Source organism: Caretta caretta, chromosome 10 (genome assembly GCF_965140235.1).
Source record: "Caretta caretta isolate rCarCar2 chromosome 10, rCarCar1.hap1, whole genome shotgun sequence".
In the NCBI taxonomy this organism is placed as follows: Eukaryota; Metazoa; Chordata; order Testudines; family Cheloniidae; genus Caretta; species Caretta caretta.
In genome coordinates, this window is record NC_134215.1 from 49,582,173 (window position 1) to 49,595,702 (window position 13,530).

A 13,530-nucleotide genomic window follows, 5' to 3' on the forward strand; every position below is an offset into this window, starting at 1 on the left:
TCTGCCTGATGAAGCATTGCTTCCTCCTCCCCCTACGTCTTCGGATGACTTCTCAACATTTCAGGATGTCTTTGAAAGAGTTGTCAGTGAGCTAAGAATTCTAAGAATTAACCTGCAGGAAGTTTCTGAAGAGCAACATGAAGTAACTGACATCCTGCAGCCCTCTTCTTCTTCTAGGATTGCATTACCTATCAATGCAGCCCTTTTGGAACCTGCCAAGGCCATCTGGCAAACTCCGGCTGCAAGCGTACCTACCTGTAAGTGAGCAGATCGGAAGTACTTTATTCCTTCCAAGGGTTCTGAATTCCTTTTCACTCATCCAATGCCAAACTTGCTGGTAGTAGATGCAGTCAAACAAAAGAACAAACGCCAGTTTCCCCGCTCCATCCGACAAGGACAGTAAGCAAATAGATCTGCTCAGACGTAAGGTATAAGCGTCTTCCACATTACAATTTCGCATTGCTAATTATACAGCCATTCTGGCAAAATATTACCACAAAAATTACAGTAAATTCATGGACTTTATTGATGACATTCCAGAAGAAAAGAAACAATGATTTAAAGCCATAGTATCCGAGGGACAAATGATCTCCCGTACCGCTCTTCAAGCTGCCGTCAATGTGGCCAATACTGCAGCAAGATCCCCTGCCACAGCAGTTGTGATGCACCAAGGTTCATGGCTCTTGTCCTCTTCCTTTCCTCGGGAGGTCCAGAGTACCATTGAGGATCTCCCCTTGAATGGCGACAAACTCTTTGCCCCCACAACGAATGATGTACTTCATTCCATGAAGGACTCAAAGGCAACTCTCTGGTCTCTAGGAATCCAAACCCCTGTGACCAGAAGGCGACAATATAGATACCAATCTTACCAGTGACCACACTACCCTACATACACCGAGAAATTCCATAGATCACATGAGCAACAACAACAGCAATGCCAGAGACCCAGATACCAGCGCCGCCATCCCAACTCCTCAGCAGCATAGCAACCCCCTCCAACTAATAAGCAAATTTGAAGTCTTGGTCGAGGATATAGAAAACAACACTCCCACTTCAGCGCTTACACCGCCTGCCCCTATTTTTGGACACTGCCTACACCCATTCTCCCATCAATGGCAGAACATTACCACCTACAAGTGGCCTTTAGAGGTTGTCACAATTGGCTATTCCATCCCTTTCCTATCCCTGCCTCCCACCCACCCACTCTCCCCATCTCTCAGGGATTCCTCTCACAAGCAACTGCTCCTCCAAGAAGTACGACATCTCCTTTAATTGGGAGCAGTCAAAGTCGTGCCCGAAAAACACAGAGGGAAAGGTTTCTATTCCCATTACTTTTTAACAGAAAAAAAAAAACAGGGGATGGTGACCGATCCTTGACCTCAGGCAGCTCAACAAATTTATCAAAAAGCAAAAGTTCAAAATGGTTACCCTCACCACCATAATCCCAGTGCTGGAGCAGGGAGATTGGTTTTCAGCCCTCGTCCTATGGGACACCTATTTTCATGTGACTGTACATCTGGCCCACAGACGTTTTCTATGTTTTATCCTCAGTTCGACACATTTTCAATACAGGGTGTTGCCCTTCAGCCTATTCCTCCCCCCACCCCCCATGTTTTTTCCAAATTCCTAGCTGTAGTCACTGCCTACCTCAGGAAATGGGGTTATAATATTTCCGTCAATCCATGGGGCTCTCCATTGCTTGCTTCCTGTCCCTTGGCCTACAAATAAACAAAAACAAATCCACCTTATCTCCTATCCAACAACTGGAGTTCATAGGAGCGCACCCAATTCCTTGACGGGCATATCATGTCTTCCACTAGACCTTTTCAACTAAATAAAACTCCTGGTCACAAAACTTTGCAACAGTCCCCAGGTCACTGCTCGAGACTGCCTGCAACTCTTAGGTCACATGGTCTCATGTAGTTTTATGGTCAAAATGCACGCCTATACATGAGGTGCTTCCAAGCGTGATTGGCCACAATTTACAGACCAAATGTACACACACTAAACAAGCCTCTATCCATACCCTTCAGAGTCAAAGACTCCCTCCTATGGTGGACAGTTCCCTCCAACCTCTGCTCAGGAGTCCCTTTTCTCCAGGATGCTCCATCCCTTATAATGACTACCGATGCATCCCTCACAGGATGGGGAGCACACATGTCCCACCACATAGCCAGGGTCTATGGTCTTCCACCGAAACCTCCCTACAGATAAACATCCTAGAACTTCGAGCCATATGCAACGCCTGCCATCACTTCCACCCATTCATTCAGAACCAACATGTTCAGATAATGACAGACAACATCGCCTGCATGTTCTATGTAAACAGGCAGGGAGGGACTCGATCTCATTCACTTTGCACAGAAGCTATGAAGTACTGGAATTGGTGCCATGCAAACAACATCCGCCTATCTTCCCGGGGTCCTGAATACCACCATGGACGAACTAAGCAGACGTTTTCCCTGGGATCATGAATGGGAGATAAACAAAACGGTCATACACAACTTATTCCGCTTTTAGGGCTACTCAACCCTGGACCTCTTTGCAACTGTGAAGAACAAGAAATGTCCCAAATTTTGGTCCAGAGCAGGACTGGGCAAACATTCTCTAGGAGATCCTTTCCTGATCTCATGGGATCAAGACTTACTGTATGCATTTCCCCCAGTACCGGTTCTCCTCAGAGTTCTGACAAAGATATAAACAGATTGTGCCACCTTAATTCTGATTGCCCCATCGAGGCCCAGACAACCGTGGTATCCATTCCTCACCAGAATGTCAATTTGCCCACCAATTTCATTGCCCCTCACTCCGAACCTCCTATCGCAGCAACATGGCTGATTTCTTCACCCCAGCCTATCCATGCTTCACCTCAAAGCTTGGTTCCTACATAGTTCTCCTAAAATGAACTAGCATGCTCTGAACAGGTTCAAAGAGTACTCTCACGTAGAGAACACAATCAACTCGCATCACCTATCTTCGAAAGTGGAAGCGATTCATACAATGGTGTTCAAGCAAACAAATTCTTCCCACTTCTGCACCTCTTCCGTCCATACTTGATTACCTATTAGACCTTAATCAATCTGGCCTTTCTTTCAGCTCCATCAAAGTCCATTTAGATGCTATTACAACTTTTCACGACAAGATCGACGATACTTCTGTTTTTCCTCATCCAATCACCAAGCGTTTTCTCAAAGGGGTCCAATCCCTATACCCGGACATTAAACCTCCTACCCCTTTCTGGGACCTTCACTTAGTATTAACCTGCTTAACTTAACAACCATTCGAGCCCCTAGCCACTTGCTCCCTCTTACACCTCTCAATGAAAACAGCATTCTTAGCGGCAATCACCTCCACCAGATGCACAGGAGAAATAGCAGCTCTCATGGCGGACCCACCCTACAACATACTTTTGAAGAACAAAGTTACCCTCTGACTACACCCCAAATTTCTTCCAAAAGTGCATTCGTCATTCCACATCAATGAACCTATACACCTACCAACCTTCTTTCCTAAACCGCATGCAAACTCCTTTGAATCCACAAGGCATACATTGGATGTATGCAGGGCTTTGTCCTTCTATTTGGATAGAGAACCAGACCCTTTAGGAGCTCTTCCAGACTCTTTGTCTCCATTGCAAATGTTCCAAAGGGACGTCTATTTCTACACAGAGACTTTCCAGTTGGATCTCTGCTTGTATCCGATTGTGCTATGAAATAAAGGATGCAGTTCCTCCAGCCTGCATCAGGACTCACTCCACTAGATCTGTAACTACCTCCGTGGCTTTTCTATGCAAAGTTCCTCGGGATGACATCTGTAAAGCGCCCATTTGGACTTCTGAACACACGTTTGTTAAGCATTATGCCCTTACTCAAGGCCCTCTCACTGATACACGATTGGGCAGAGCTGTATTATCCACCGCATTCCTACCAGATCCAAAGTCCCTACCTCCTTGAGATATGCTGCTTTTAAGTCACCTGGCGTGGAGCACCCAAAGAGACATCTCAAGAAGAAGAAGAAGAAGAAGAAGTCGTCACTCACCTGTGCAGTAACTGACGTGAGTGTCCCTGTGGGTGCTCCACTACCCACCCTCCTCCCCTCTACTTCGGAGTTGGAGTAGCCCCCGTTGTGGAGAAGGAACTGAGGAGACCAGTCGTGCGCACGTACTATTAAAGCACACTCAACGCTGGGGGCAGGCTCTGCGCATGCATGACCGGTACGAGTACTGCTATCAAAATCTCCAAGCGAAGGCGCATGGACACACCAACACCTGGAGTACACTCATCTCGAAGAACGTCAGTTACTGCACAGGTGAGTAATCTCCTCATCTGCCTTCATTACTGCTCTGGGAGATCTATGATACTGTTGTGGTCACTACAATGAAAAATAAGAAATGACAGCATTAATAAGAATAGCAATAGCCTATCCATCCCTTGGAATATCAAAAATTAGGATAAAATTAACACTTTCAGTGTAGTTTTGAATTCCAATGTCTTTCCACAAAGTATTTTCTCTTTAGACCAGAGATAGTAATGACAGACAATTAGAACAAGACTTAAAAGAATAAAGGGGCATCAGGTATAGATTATTATGAGAATGGGACAATGGAGTGGGGCGGAAGGCCTAAAGGGTTTGTCCTTATTAGCGTACTGAACTAATAAAGGTTATTTCTTGCAGGCAAACAGGACTCTCAGAAATATGTCTGTGCACAGAATGATATTTGAGGCTACGTCAGACATTTTACCAGGCATTAGCTAATGAGCCAAATATGTGACCAGTTTCAGGAATTTGTTTGGTTTGAAGGAGGGATTCTCTGAAGTACAGTCAAATCTCCAATTATTTTTATAGCACTTTATATATAGTATCTCAAACTACTTGGCAGTGCATGCTGCTGAACAGAAATAACAGAAAAGAAAGGTGTCATGTAGCAGCAGTATTAAGATAAATAAAATTAGTGCATGTTATTTGCTAAGAGAAGATTTAGAAATAGAGAATAGAATGAAGTTGGAGTTTATAGTGCCTGGTGTGTTAGTTGCATGTCCCTCAGAAGCATGATTTCACTGCCTCCCATCAATAGTGTCCCCTTAGAAACAGGTGAAATGGGACAAGAAGGCCTGGGCTTAATCTGCAGCAAGGGAGATTTAGGTTAGATATTAAGAAAAACTTTCTAACTATAAAATTAGTTAAGCCTTGGAACAGGCTTCCAAGGGAGGTTGTAAAATCACCATCATTGGAGGTTTTTAAGCACAGGTTGGACAAACAGCTGTCAGGGGTGGCCTACTTGGTCCTGCTTCAGTGGAGGGGGCTGGACTTGATGATCTCTCAAGGTCCATTTCAGCCCTACATTACTACGATTCAAAGCTAATTCAAGAGAAGATTTCAAATCCAGGTATGAAGAATAAATCAGTAGCTTGGAGAGGAAAAAATTACAGACATTTTAAAGCTAACTTAATGATGTTCCTTAGTGATGTTCCTAGTGATGACCTCAGAAGGATGTTGTGAGGGTTAATGCATGAATGTTCAAAAAGCACTGTAAGGGTCTCAAGTGTAAGATGTTATGGCACTGCACGATTCCTTAAAGCTGTCATCTGTATTCAGTTGAGAAAGCTGTTACAGAGTTAACTTCTTTCCTCTTGCATAGTTTGGAAGCCTTTTAAGGACCTTTTTAAGTGATATTTAATATGCAGCCTGTTCCTCCTCTTCATCTGCCTCCAAGGGTGAAGTTCAGACTGTATTCTGTAATATTGAAGAGCCTGTGCAGGAGGCAGTGAAGTGAAGGATGTTAAGAAAGCTGGGGAAAGGTGACAGGCAAGAAGGAGAAACATTTGTTCTGCCGCTAACCTTTGTTTAAAAGAACTATTTTTCTGTACACAGAGAGAGGAGCAGGATTTAAAAGACAAACATTTTTCTTCCTCAGAGAGACTCTATGACATAAGAATGTGGGGCATGCAATGTTGCAGCAAGCCTTTGGAAAGCTGAACTAGAAGGGTTGGCCCTAGAGGCACGAGAAGAATGAACAGGGTTAAGAGCTCAGCATAAAAACAGCAGAGATATGAAGCTTTTCAAACACTTAATCCAGATGGATGAATTTCACTAGGAAAAACTTGTCCTTGTGGGGAAGAATCTATATTCTGGCATGACATATCTTACAGATTCATTTCCATGGACTGGGAATACGAGGCAATGGTTGAAATTGGGTCTGAAAAATGTGTACAGTAACTGTTTTTGGACTTTTATGTCAAATTTTCTGATGGGTTCCATCATTGCCAGCAGACATCTCCCTTCTGCACCAGATGGATGAGTGGGCTGTCATCAGCCTTCTTGCAAATGTCCTGTGCTGGAAGACAAAGAAAGGTGCAGAAATCCCATTATTATTATTATTATTATTTGTTCCTTGACCTTAGCAAAGCTTTTGACACAGTCTCCCACAGTATTCTTGCCAGCAAGTTAAAGAAGTATGGGCTGGATGAATGGACTATAAGGTGGATAGAAAGTTGGCTAGATTGTCAGGCTCAACGGGTAGTGATCAATGGCTCCATGTCTAGTTGGCATCCGGTACAAAGTGGAGCGCCCCAAGGGTCGGTCCTCGGGCCGGTTTTGTTCAATATCTTCATAAATGATCTGGAGGATGGTGTGGATTGCACCCTCAGCAAGTTTGCAGATGACACTAAACTGGGAGGAGAGGTAGATACGCTGGAGGGTAGGGATAGGATACAGAGGGACCTAGACAAATTAGAGGATTGGGCCAAAAGAAATCTGATGAGGTTCAACAAGGACAAGTGCAGAGTCCTGCACTTAGGACGGAAGAATCCCATGCACCGCTACAGACTAGGGACCGAATGGCTCGGCAGCAGTTCTGCAGAAAAGGACCTAGGGGTTACAGTGGACGAGAAGCTGGATATGAATCAACAGTGTGCCCTTGTTGCCAAGAAGGCCAATGGCATTTTGGGATGTATACGTAGGGGCATTGCCAGCAGATTGAGGGACGTGATCATTCCCCTCTATTCAACATTGGTGAGGCCTCATCTGGAGTACTGTATCCAGTTTTCGGCCCCACACTACAAGAAGGATGTGGAAAAATTGGAAAATGGCCAGTGGAGGGCAACAAAAATGATTAGTGGACTGGATCACATGACTTATGAGGAGTGGCTGAGGGAACTGGGATTGTTTAGTCTGCAGAAGAGAAGAATGAGGCGGGATTTGATAGCTGCTTTCAACTACCTGAAAGGGGGTTCCAAGGAGGATGGATCTAGACTGTTCTCAGTGGTAGGTGATGGCAGAACAAGGAGTAACGGTCTCAAGTTGCAGTGGGGGAGGTTTAGGTTGGATATTAGGAAAAACTTTTTCACTAGGAGGGTGGTGAAACACTGGAATGCATTACCTAGGGAGGTGGTGGAATCTCCTTCCTTAGATATTTTTAAGGTCAGGCTTGACAAAGCCCTGGCTGGGATGATTTAGTGGGGGATTGGTCCTGCTTTGAGCAGGGGGTTGGATTAGATGACCTCCTGAGGTCCCTTCCAACCCTGATATTCTATGATTCTAATACCCCAATGGTACTTTGATGCCCATGATTCCAAGTAGCTGTGCAGGAGCCATAACTATTACAGCGAGAAGAGTCAGGTTCCAAGGGCCAACCTCCTTCCCATCTGATTAGTCTGTGGCGGATGGAGGAGAAACCGCAAACAGGGAGTAGAGCAGCAGGATGAGCAGTCATATAGCTTACCCTCACTGCAGGGGCTCCTGCTGCGGCTTGCATGTGCATCTCATTCTAATATGTCTTCCCGTTACTCCCCAAGTTTCTGCTGTAGCCTCTGGCTTGGCCAGCCATGAAAGCAACATACATTAGGAGACTGCATGCTGAAGTGGTAGCAGACAAGCAGCAATGGTCTTTTTCACCAACCACCAGCTGATGTAATAAGTAAGGAGCTATACTGTGGAAGAGCATAGGAATCAGGAAATGGACAGGTGAACTTGGAGGCAGGGTGTAGACAGAGGGGACAAAGTCAACAGGCATTTGAGGGAGACTTAAGAAGAGGTGCATAGCCACAGATTTTGTAAGGGGGAATATAAAGAGATGCTGATGTAAGTTAAGATGGCCATTTGGGTGGTTGAGAAAAAAGGGGTAAGAAGTGGAAAGGAAGGCACTTCCAGGTTGTATAAGGGGAGCTCATTTGAATTTGTGCTTTGGGGGTCCATCCAAATATTTTTATGACACTGGCTGTGAACTGTGTCTCTTCTTTTTGCAGTCCTTGCCAAGACTAACCTTCTCATCTACTTCCTGTACTGTTAGGCTATTACCTGGACCCTCCACTGCCTCCTGTCTTTGGACATTTTTATTTTGTGGGAGCTAAAAGGAGATAGCCTGAGAGAGCAGCCACATGTGACCTTTCCTGAAGATCATGCCAAACAGAGCTACCCTACCTTCTGTGGACATAAATCCTACAGTTTCTTCCTACTCACAACTCAGTGCCTCTCTCAGTATTATCATGAGGAAATGATCAAAAAGAACTCCAGATACAGTGTTTTACTCTTTCTGAACTTCCATTGCCTTTCACAGTCCCAAGGAATACAAAACTCCTCAATCTTCTTAATTAAAATATCTTATTAGCAGTGTGGCCCAATATTCCAATTGATAGTGCATGTTGTCCTGCAGAGTGGGAGTTAATCATGGATTCTATTACTTTCATAACAGCTGTGATTATGTATTTTAAAATCTGAGGGAGGAAAATATTCCCTTGCAAAAGGTTCCATAATGCATTTGTATTATGTATGAGACCAGGTAAGGAGGTTCAGATCTGAATTATAACCTACCCAAAGTTCTGGGATGTTTGGATTGAGGGTTCCAGTCCAGGCCCATTTCTAATTTAGAGACCTTCAGTGGGGCACCCCACTCTTATCCAATAATCAAATAGTTTCAATATCTCTTGCTGAACTAGATAGAGTTCATTCCATGCTTACTCCATTGCATTTGTAGAAATTGCCTTCCTACCTTATAATTATGGTCAATGATCCCCACAGATGTGGTAGAAAATTTACAAAATAACTCCTCTCAAAATAGCAGTTGATTTATTAGAAACAAAAAAAATGCATCATTTTATTTTTATACAAGGAGCGGTTGCCTCACAGAGCAGCACATCTGTCACTCATCCTGTTTTTCTCCCCACCCCAACCCCCAATTTTTGAAGGATTCATAATTGCCTTCTCTAAAATCCAACCAAAACACATTACAGGAAGTTTTATCCTCTCAGGAAGCACAGGCTGTCAGTGGAAATTCAGGTTTTTTGTGTATCCAAAACTGCAGATTGGAATCTCTTGACTGGTTCTAGATCAGGATGTCTATGCATGTAATAGTCCCAATACAGCAGCCACTGAAAAATGAGCAAGGGAAAGGGGTGTGGGAAAGCAAGGGAAAGGGGGAAAGGGAAAGGATCATTACTATTTCTATTAATCTCTGATATTGGGGGCTGCGGAGGGGGGAGTAGGGGGAAGGGAAGTAAGCTTGTATATTTCTGCAGTCCCAGAACCCAGTCCTGCTTTTACTGAAATTAGTGGGGGAAATCTTGTCAATTAAATGGTAGCAGACTTAGGCTCTTACTCTTCTGTTTGTTATGAAGTTACTAATGAATTTGCAGAGACAAACTTGATTATCTCTGATATCATTGCTTAGATATCTACAGTGTGCTATTTGTCCTGGTTTATGTTTTATAATATTTTGAATGTATGTAACCCCTCTCAGATCAGATGATCCCAAAGTGTTTTACAAATTACCATGCGTATATACAAAGAGGGATCACTCCATCCACCAGTAAAATGTAGACATCTCTGGGGTGAAATACAGAAGCACCCACTCAAAGTACATAACAGTTTAGAACAGGAAGTGAGGAAGAATACTGTAATCAGCTGCCTGCAGGGGGAATTAAGGGAGACAGAATGTAATTACTCAGATTGGAATTCGTCTAGAATGCTAGGCTTGACAGTCCATACTTCTGATTTGCATTCTCTTTCATGTTTTAAGTAAGCTCATGAAATGTAAGATGCTAGCACTGAAACCTGTTTTATGCACAGGCCCAGTTAAACAAGTCAAGGTATTCTTTATGTGATAGTATACATCTGGTGCTGGTTTCGTTATGTTAGTTTTATCCCTCCAAGCACCAGCCTCATACCTTCATTTTTTGTCAGACTTGGATTTGAGGAGATTGTGGTCATCTACATCAATCATCCAGCTATTTTCTCAGTTGCCCACTTACACTTTTTTGTGAAGTGTGAATATGCAGTCACAGTAAATCCAAAGTGTTCTAAAGCTTTTGGGTTTGTTTGTTTTTTATTACACAGGTCAGTCCAGGGCAGCCATGATACCTCCAAAGCAGCCCCGGCAGCCAAAGGGAGCTTTGGATGATGCCATTGCCTTTGGAGGAATAGCAGACCAAGAGGCAACTAACAGCTTACAGCCAACACCACCTCCACTGCCAAAGAAAACCATTTTGAGAGCCAACACAGAGCCGATCCCCAAAGAACTTCAGAAACAGACCCTGGAGAACAATCTCTGTGTTGTGGCCAACCCTACATATGACATTGATACCAACTGGGAAGCAAGCAGTGCCTGCTCTTCAATCAGCTCAGAACTCAAGGCATTGGACAATGAGTCAGGAGATTCCTTGGACAGGCCTTTAAGAAAAGGAAAAGCAACCAACTCAACAGCCAACAGCATTTCTAGCCTAACCACTCCCAGTATTAAGGATAGGTGTTCCAACAGCATGGAGTCTCTGTCTGGGAGATACATCTCTCAGACTAAGCAGAGCAAGAATATACAGAAGCCACAGAGGCAAGGACTTTATCGAGGAATTGAGAACCGAGAGGAGGTGGTAGGCAAAATTAGAAGCCTTCATACTGATTCACTGAAGAAGTTGGCAAACCAGTGCGAAGATCTTTTCATGGCAGGACAGAAAGACCAGCTGCGATTTGGAGTGGACAGCTGGTCAGATTTCAGGCTAACCAGTGACAGGCCATGCTGTGAAGCAGGTGATGCAGTTTACTACCCAGCTTCTTATGCAAAAGATCCCCTCAACAATTATGCAGTCAAGGTAAGAAGGAGGTTTCAAAAATGGTTGTCCCAGACATCAATAATATTAATAATAAAACCCTGTGTATTACAGTATACCTAATTGTGCTGTTTGCAATAGCTAATCCATGTACAGTAATGATCTACAGCTACTGGCCCCTCTTTCTTTAAAGTGCCACTGTTGTCAATGGCATAATTAACCTTTAGCTGGATCCCCTGTTTGTTGTACATTTGGGGCAATTTTTTAAAAGCCACCAACTCTCTTACTAGCTGTTTAGCATAGCTATTATGTTATGACATAAGAATGATATAAACAGCTGTGTGCAGGCGGGCTCTTGGAAGCCTTCAGTAGTAGAACCTTTAAGTTCATTTGCATGCAGAGTTACCAAATTCTCATTTTTAATTGGGAGTGATTTCAAAGGTTTATACATATGGCTGTCTATGGATTTTATTTATATACATTCTTAATTAGCATACCTTTCCATTCCCTTACAAACCCTTAAATTCTCACCAGCCATTCTGAAGCCCTATCTTTCCATCAGTATGGCCTTGCGTGCTACATGAAAAATGAATGGAACTGAGGAACGTTGATTGGCTAGTGCTGTATTTCAGTGAAAAAAGAATTAGCTCTTTTTATTGAATACTCCATTCCACTATCCTGGTCAGAAAAACATCCAGGTACTTATTTCATATGCAAATGAACAGTTATCTTACCTAATAAAGGGTTTGTGTTATTTTATCATGTTTGTGATTCATATAGGAGATTTACTCACCCTCCCTTTGGGTGCCCACACCTCCACTGCTAATGAGACGATAATGTTCATCTGATAGGATGTGCTGTAATATGAAGGATGACTCGGAGCCAGGAAACCTATGTTCTATTCATTGCTCTGCCATAGACTTCCTATGTGACCTTGAGCAACTGAATCTCTGTAACTCTATTTCCCCAACTTTAAAATGAAAATTATGATTTTTCTTACCTCACATGGGTATTGTGAGCCTAAATTAATTAATGTTTATAAAGCAAGTTGAGCTTCTCATAGTGATGGTACTACAGAAGGGCAAAATGTAATTATTACTCACAACCACCGTTATTTATTAAAACAGAATGAGAAGCTAGAAAGCAAGAACGTCAATGCTAACTTGATATAAAATAGGTTCTGAATTTGAAAAGGCATCTCTTCAGGAGGTTTTTCAAGGTTACATATTGCATTGAAGTGTTGCCACATTCTATTGGGTTTATATTTGTTCAGCCATCCAGGTCCTTTATTGTTGCAAAGATCACAGTTGTAATATGGATGCCATTATAAGATGATGAAGTGAACTGTCTGCTGACTCAAAACAACTGAGAACCAGGACATGAATAACTTTATGATGTATTATTTGTCTGGCAATCTTGTCCGGTTGCAAAATCAATGGTCTTCCATTGATTTTTTTTGCTTGTAATGATGCAGAAATAATCTGCCAAGAAGAAGTGGCAGGTGGTTTGCTGTTTCATGCACTATGACAGGCCAGCAGATCTAGAGATGGAAGTGTTACATTAAACACTGAATAAAAATGTTTCATTGATGAAAGTGACTTAAAGCCTTTCCAAACATGCAGTAGAGCTTTTGAGTTTGTTTTTTAAATGTATTTTGAAAGGAGAGAGTGTAGCCAAATGTATGCTGTTTTTTTTCTTTATTACCTGAAACATTGTTATCTTGAAAATCAGTTCACAAACTTGTAGGCATTTACTGTAATCTAATAGGTATGAAGGACTCTAGAGTGAAGGATCCATAACATGCCATTTAACCACAGGTCACTATGGATTGTTGTGCTATCATGGTGAGAGGAAATGTTAGGCTTGAAAAAAACTTCCCTGGCAGTGAATGTAATGTAGGAAGATACTTTGACTACAAATGCTCACTGATTCTTTGTAAGCAAAGTAGTGCTAGCTCAAAGGAATTGCTGTTGTCTTTCCATTTTCTCCCTTTCATATCTTCAAATATTATGCTTTCAACCAAGACTGGCTCACTTTATTTGTGTTTCCTTGATGGATTTTTTTTATTGCAATGTCATTCTCTAAAATATAGTCAAGGGTTTTATTATAAACTCACCTTTAAAGGGGTTTATAACTCTACCATAACATTTGGCTCCATGCTGAGCCTTGATATAGAAGATCTCAGTCCAGGATCAAGATTTTTCAAAAACATATAATGTAAAAAACAAACAAACAAACAAAATCCATTGAACTGTTGTAAATTAAGAGCGCTGGCAAAAATAGCAGGATTTTACTCTCCTACAGATTTTTTAATTCTAACTAAATTTTGTAATCATCCATCTACAGTGTAAATGGGCTATACTTCTGGCATTTTAAACCATGAAAAAATACAGATATTGAGATCAAATCCTACAGTGAACCCATAATATGGACTGCCTATTATTGTTAGACAACTTATAGTAGCAGAAGAATCATACAAGATCTATCTTGAAGG

At 42.5% G+C, this 13,530-nt stretch overlaps 1 protein-coding gene across 13 annotated transcripts in view; it reads left to right on the forward strand.

Annotated features, from left to right (window-relative positions):
• The window catches only part of PEAK1 (pseudopodium enriched atypical kinase 1), a 222,717-nt gene that overhangs the window by 184,513 nt on the left and 24,674 nt on the right, over positions 1 to 13,530 (forward strand). For all 13 annotated transcript variants that reach the window (XM_075132975.1, XM_048866122.2, XM_048866120.2 and 10 more), the window contains one exon: positions 10,330 to 11,078. In XM_075132975.1, coding sequence (XP_074989076.1) covers positions 10,330 to 11,078 — 749 coding nt within the window. The remainder of the gene's footprint in view (positions 1 to 10,329; positions 11,079 to 13,530) is intronic.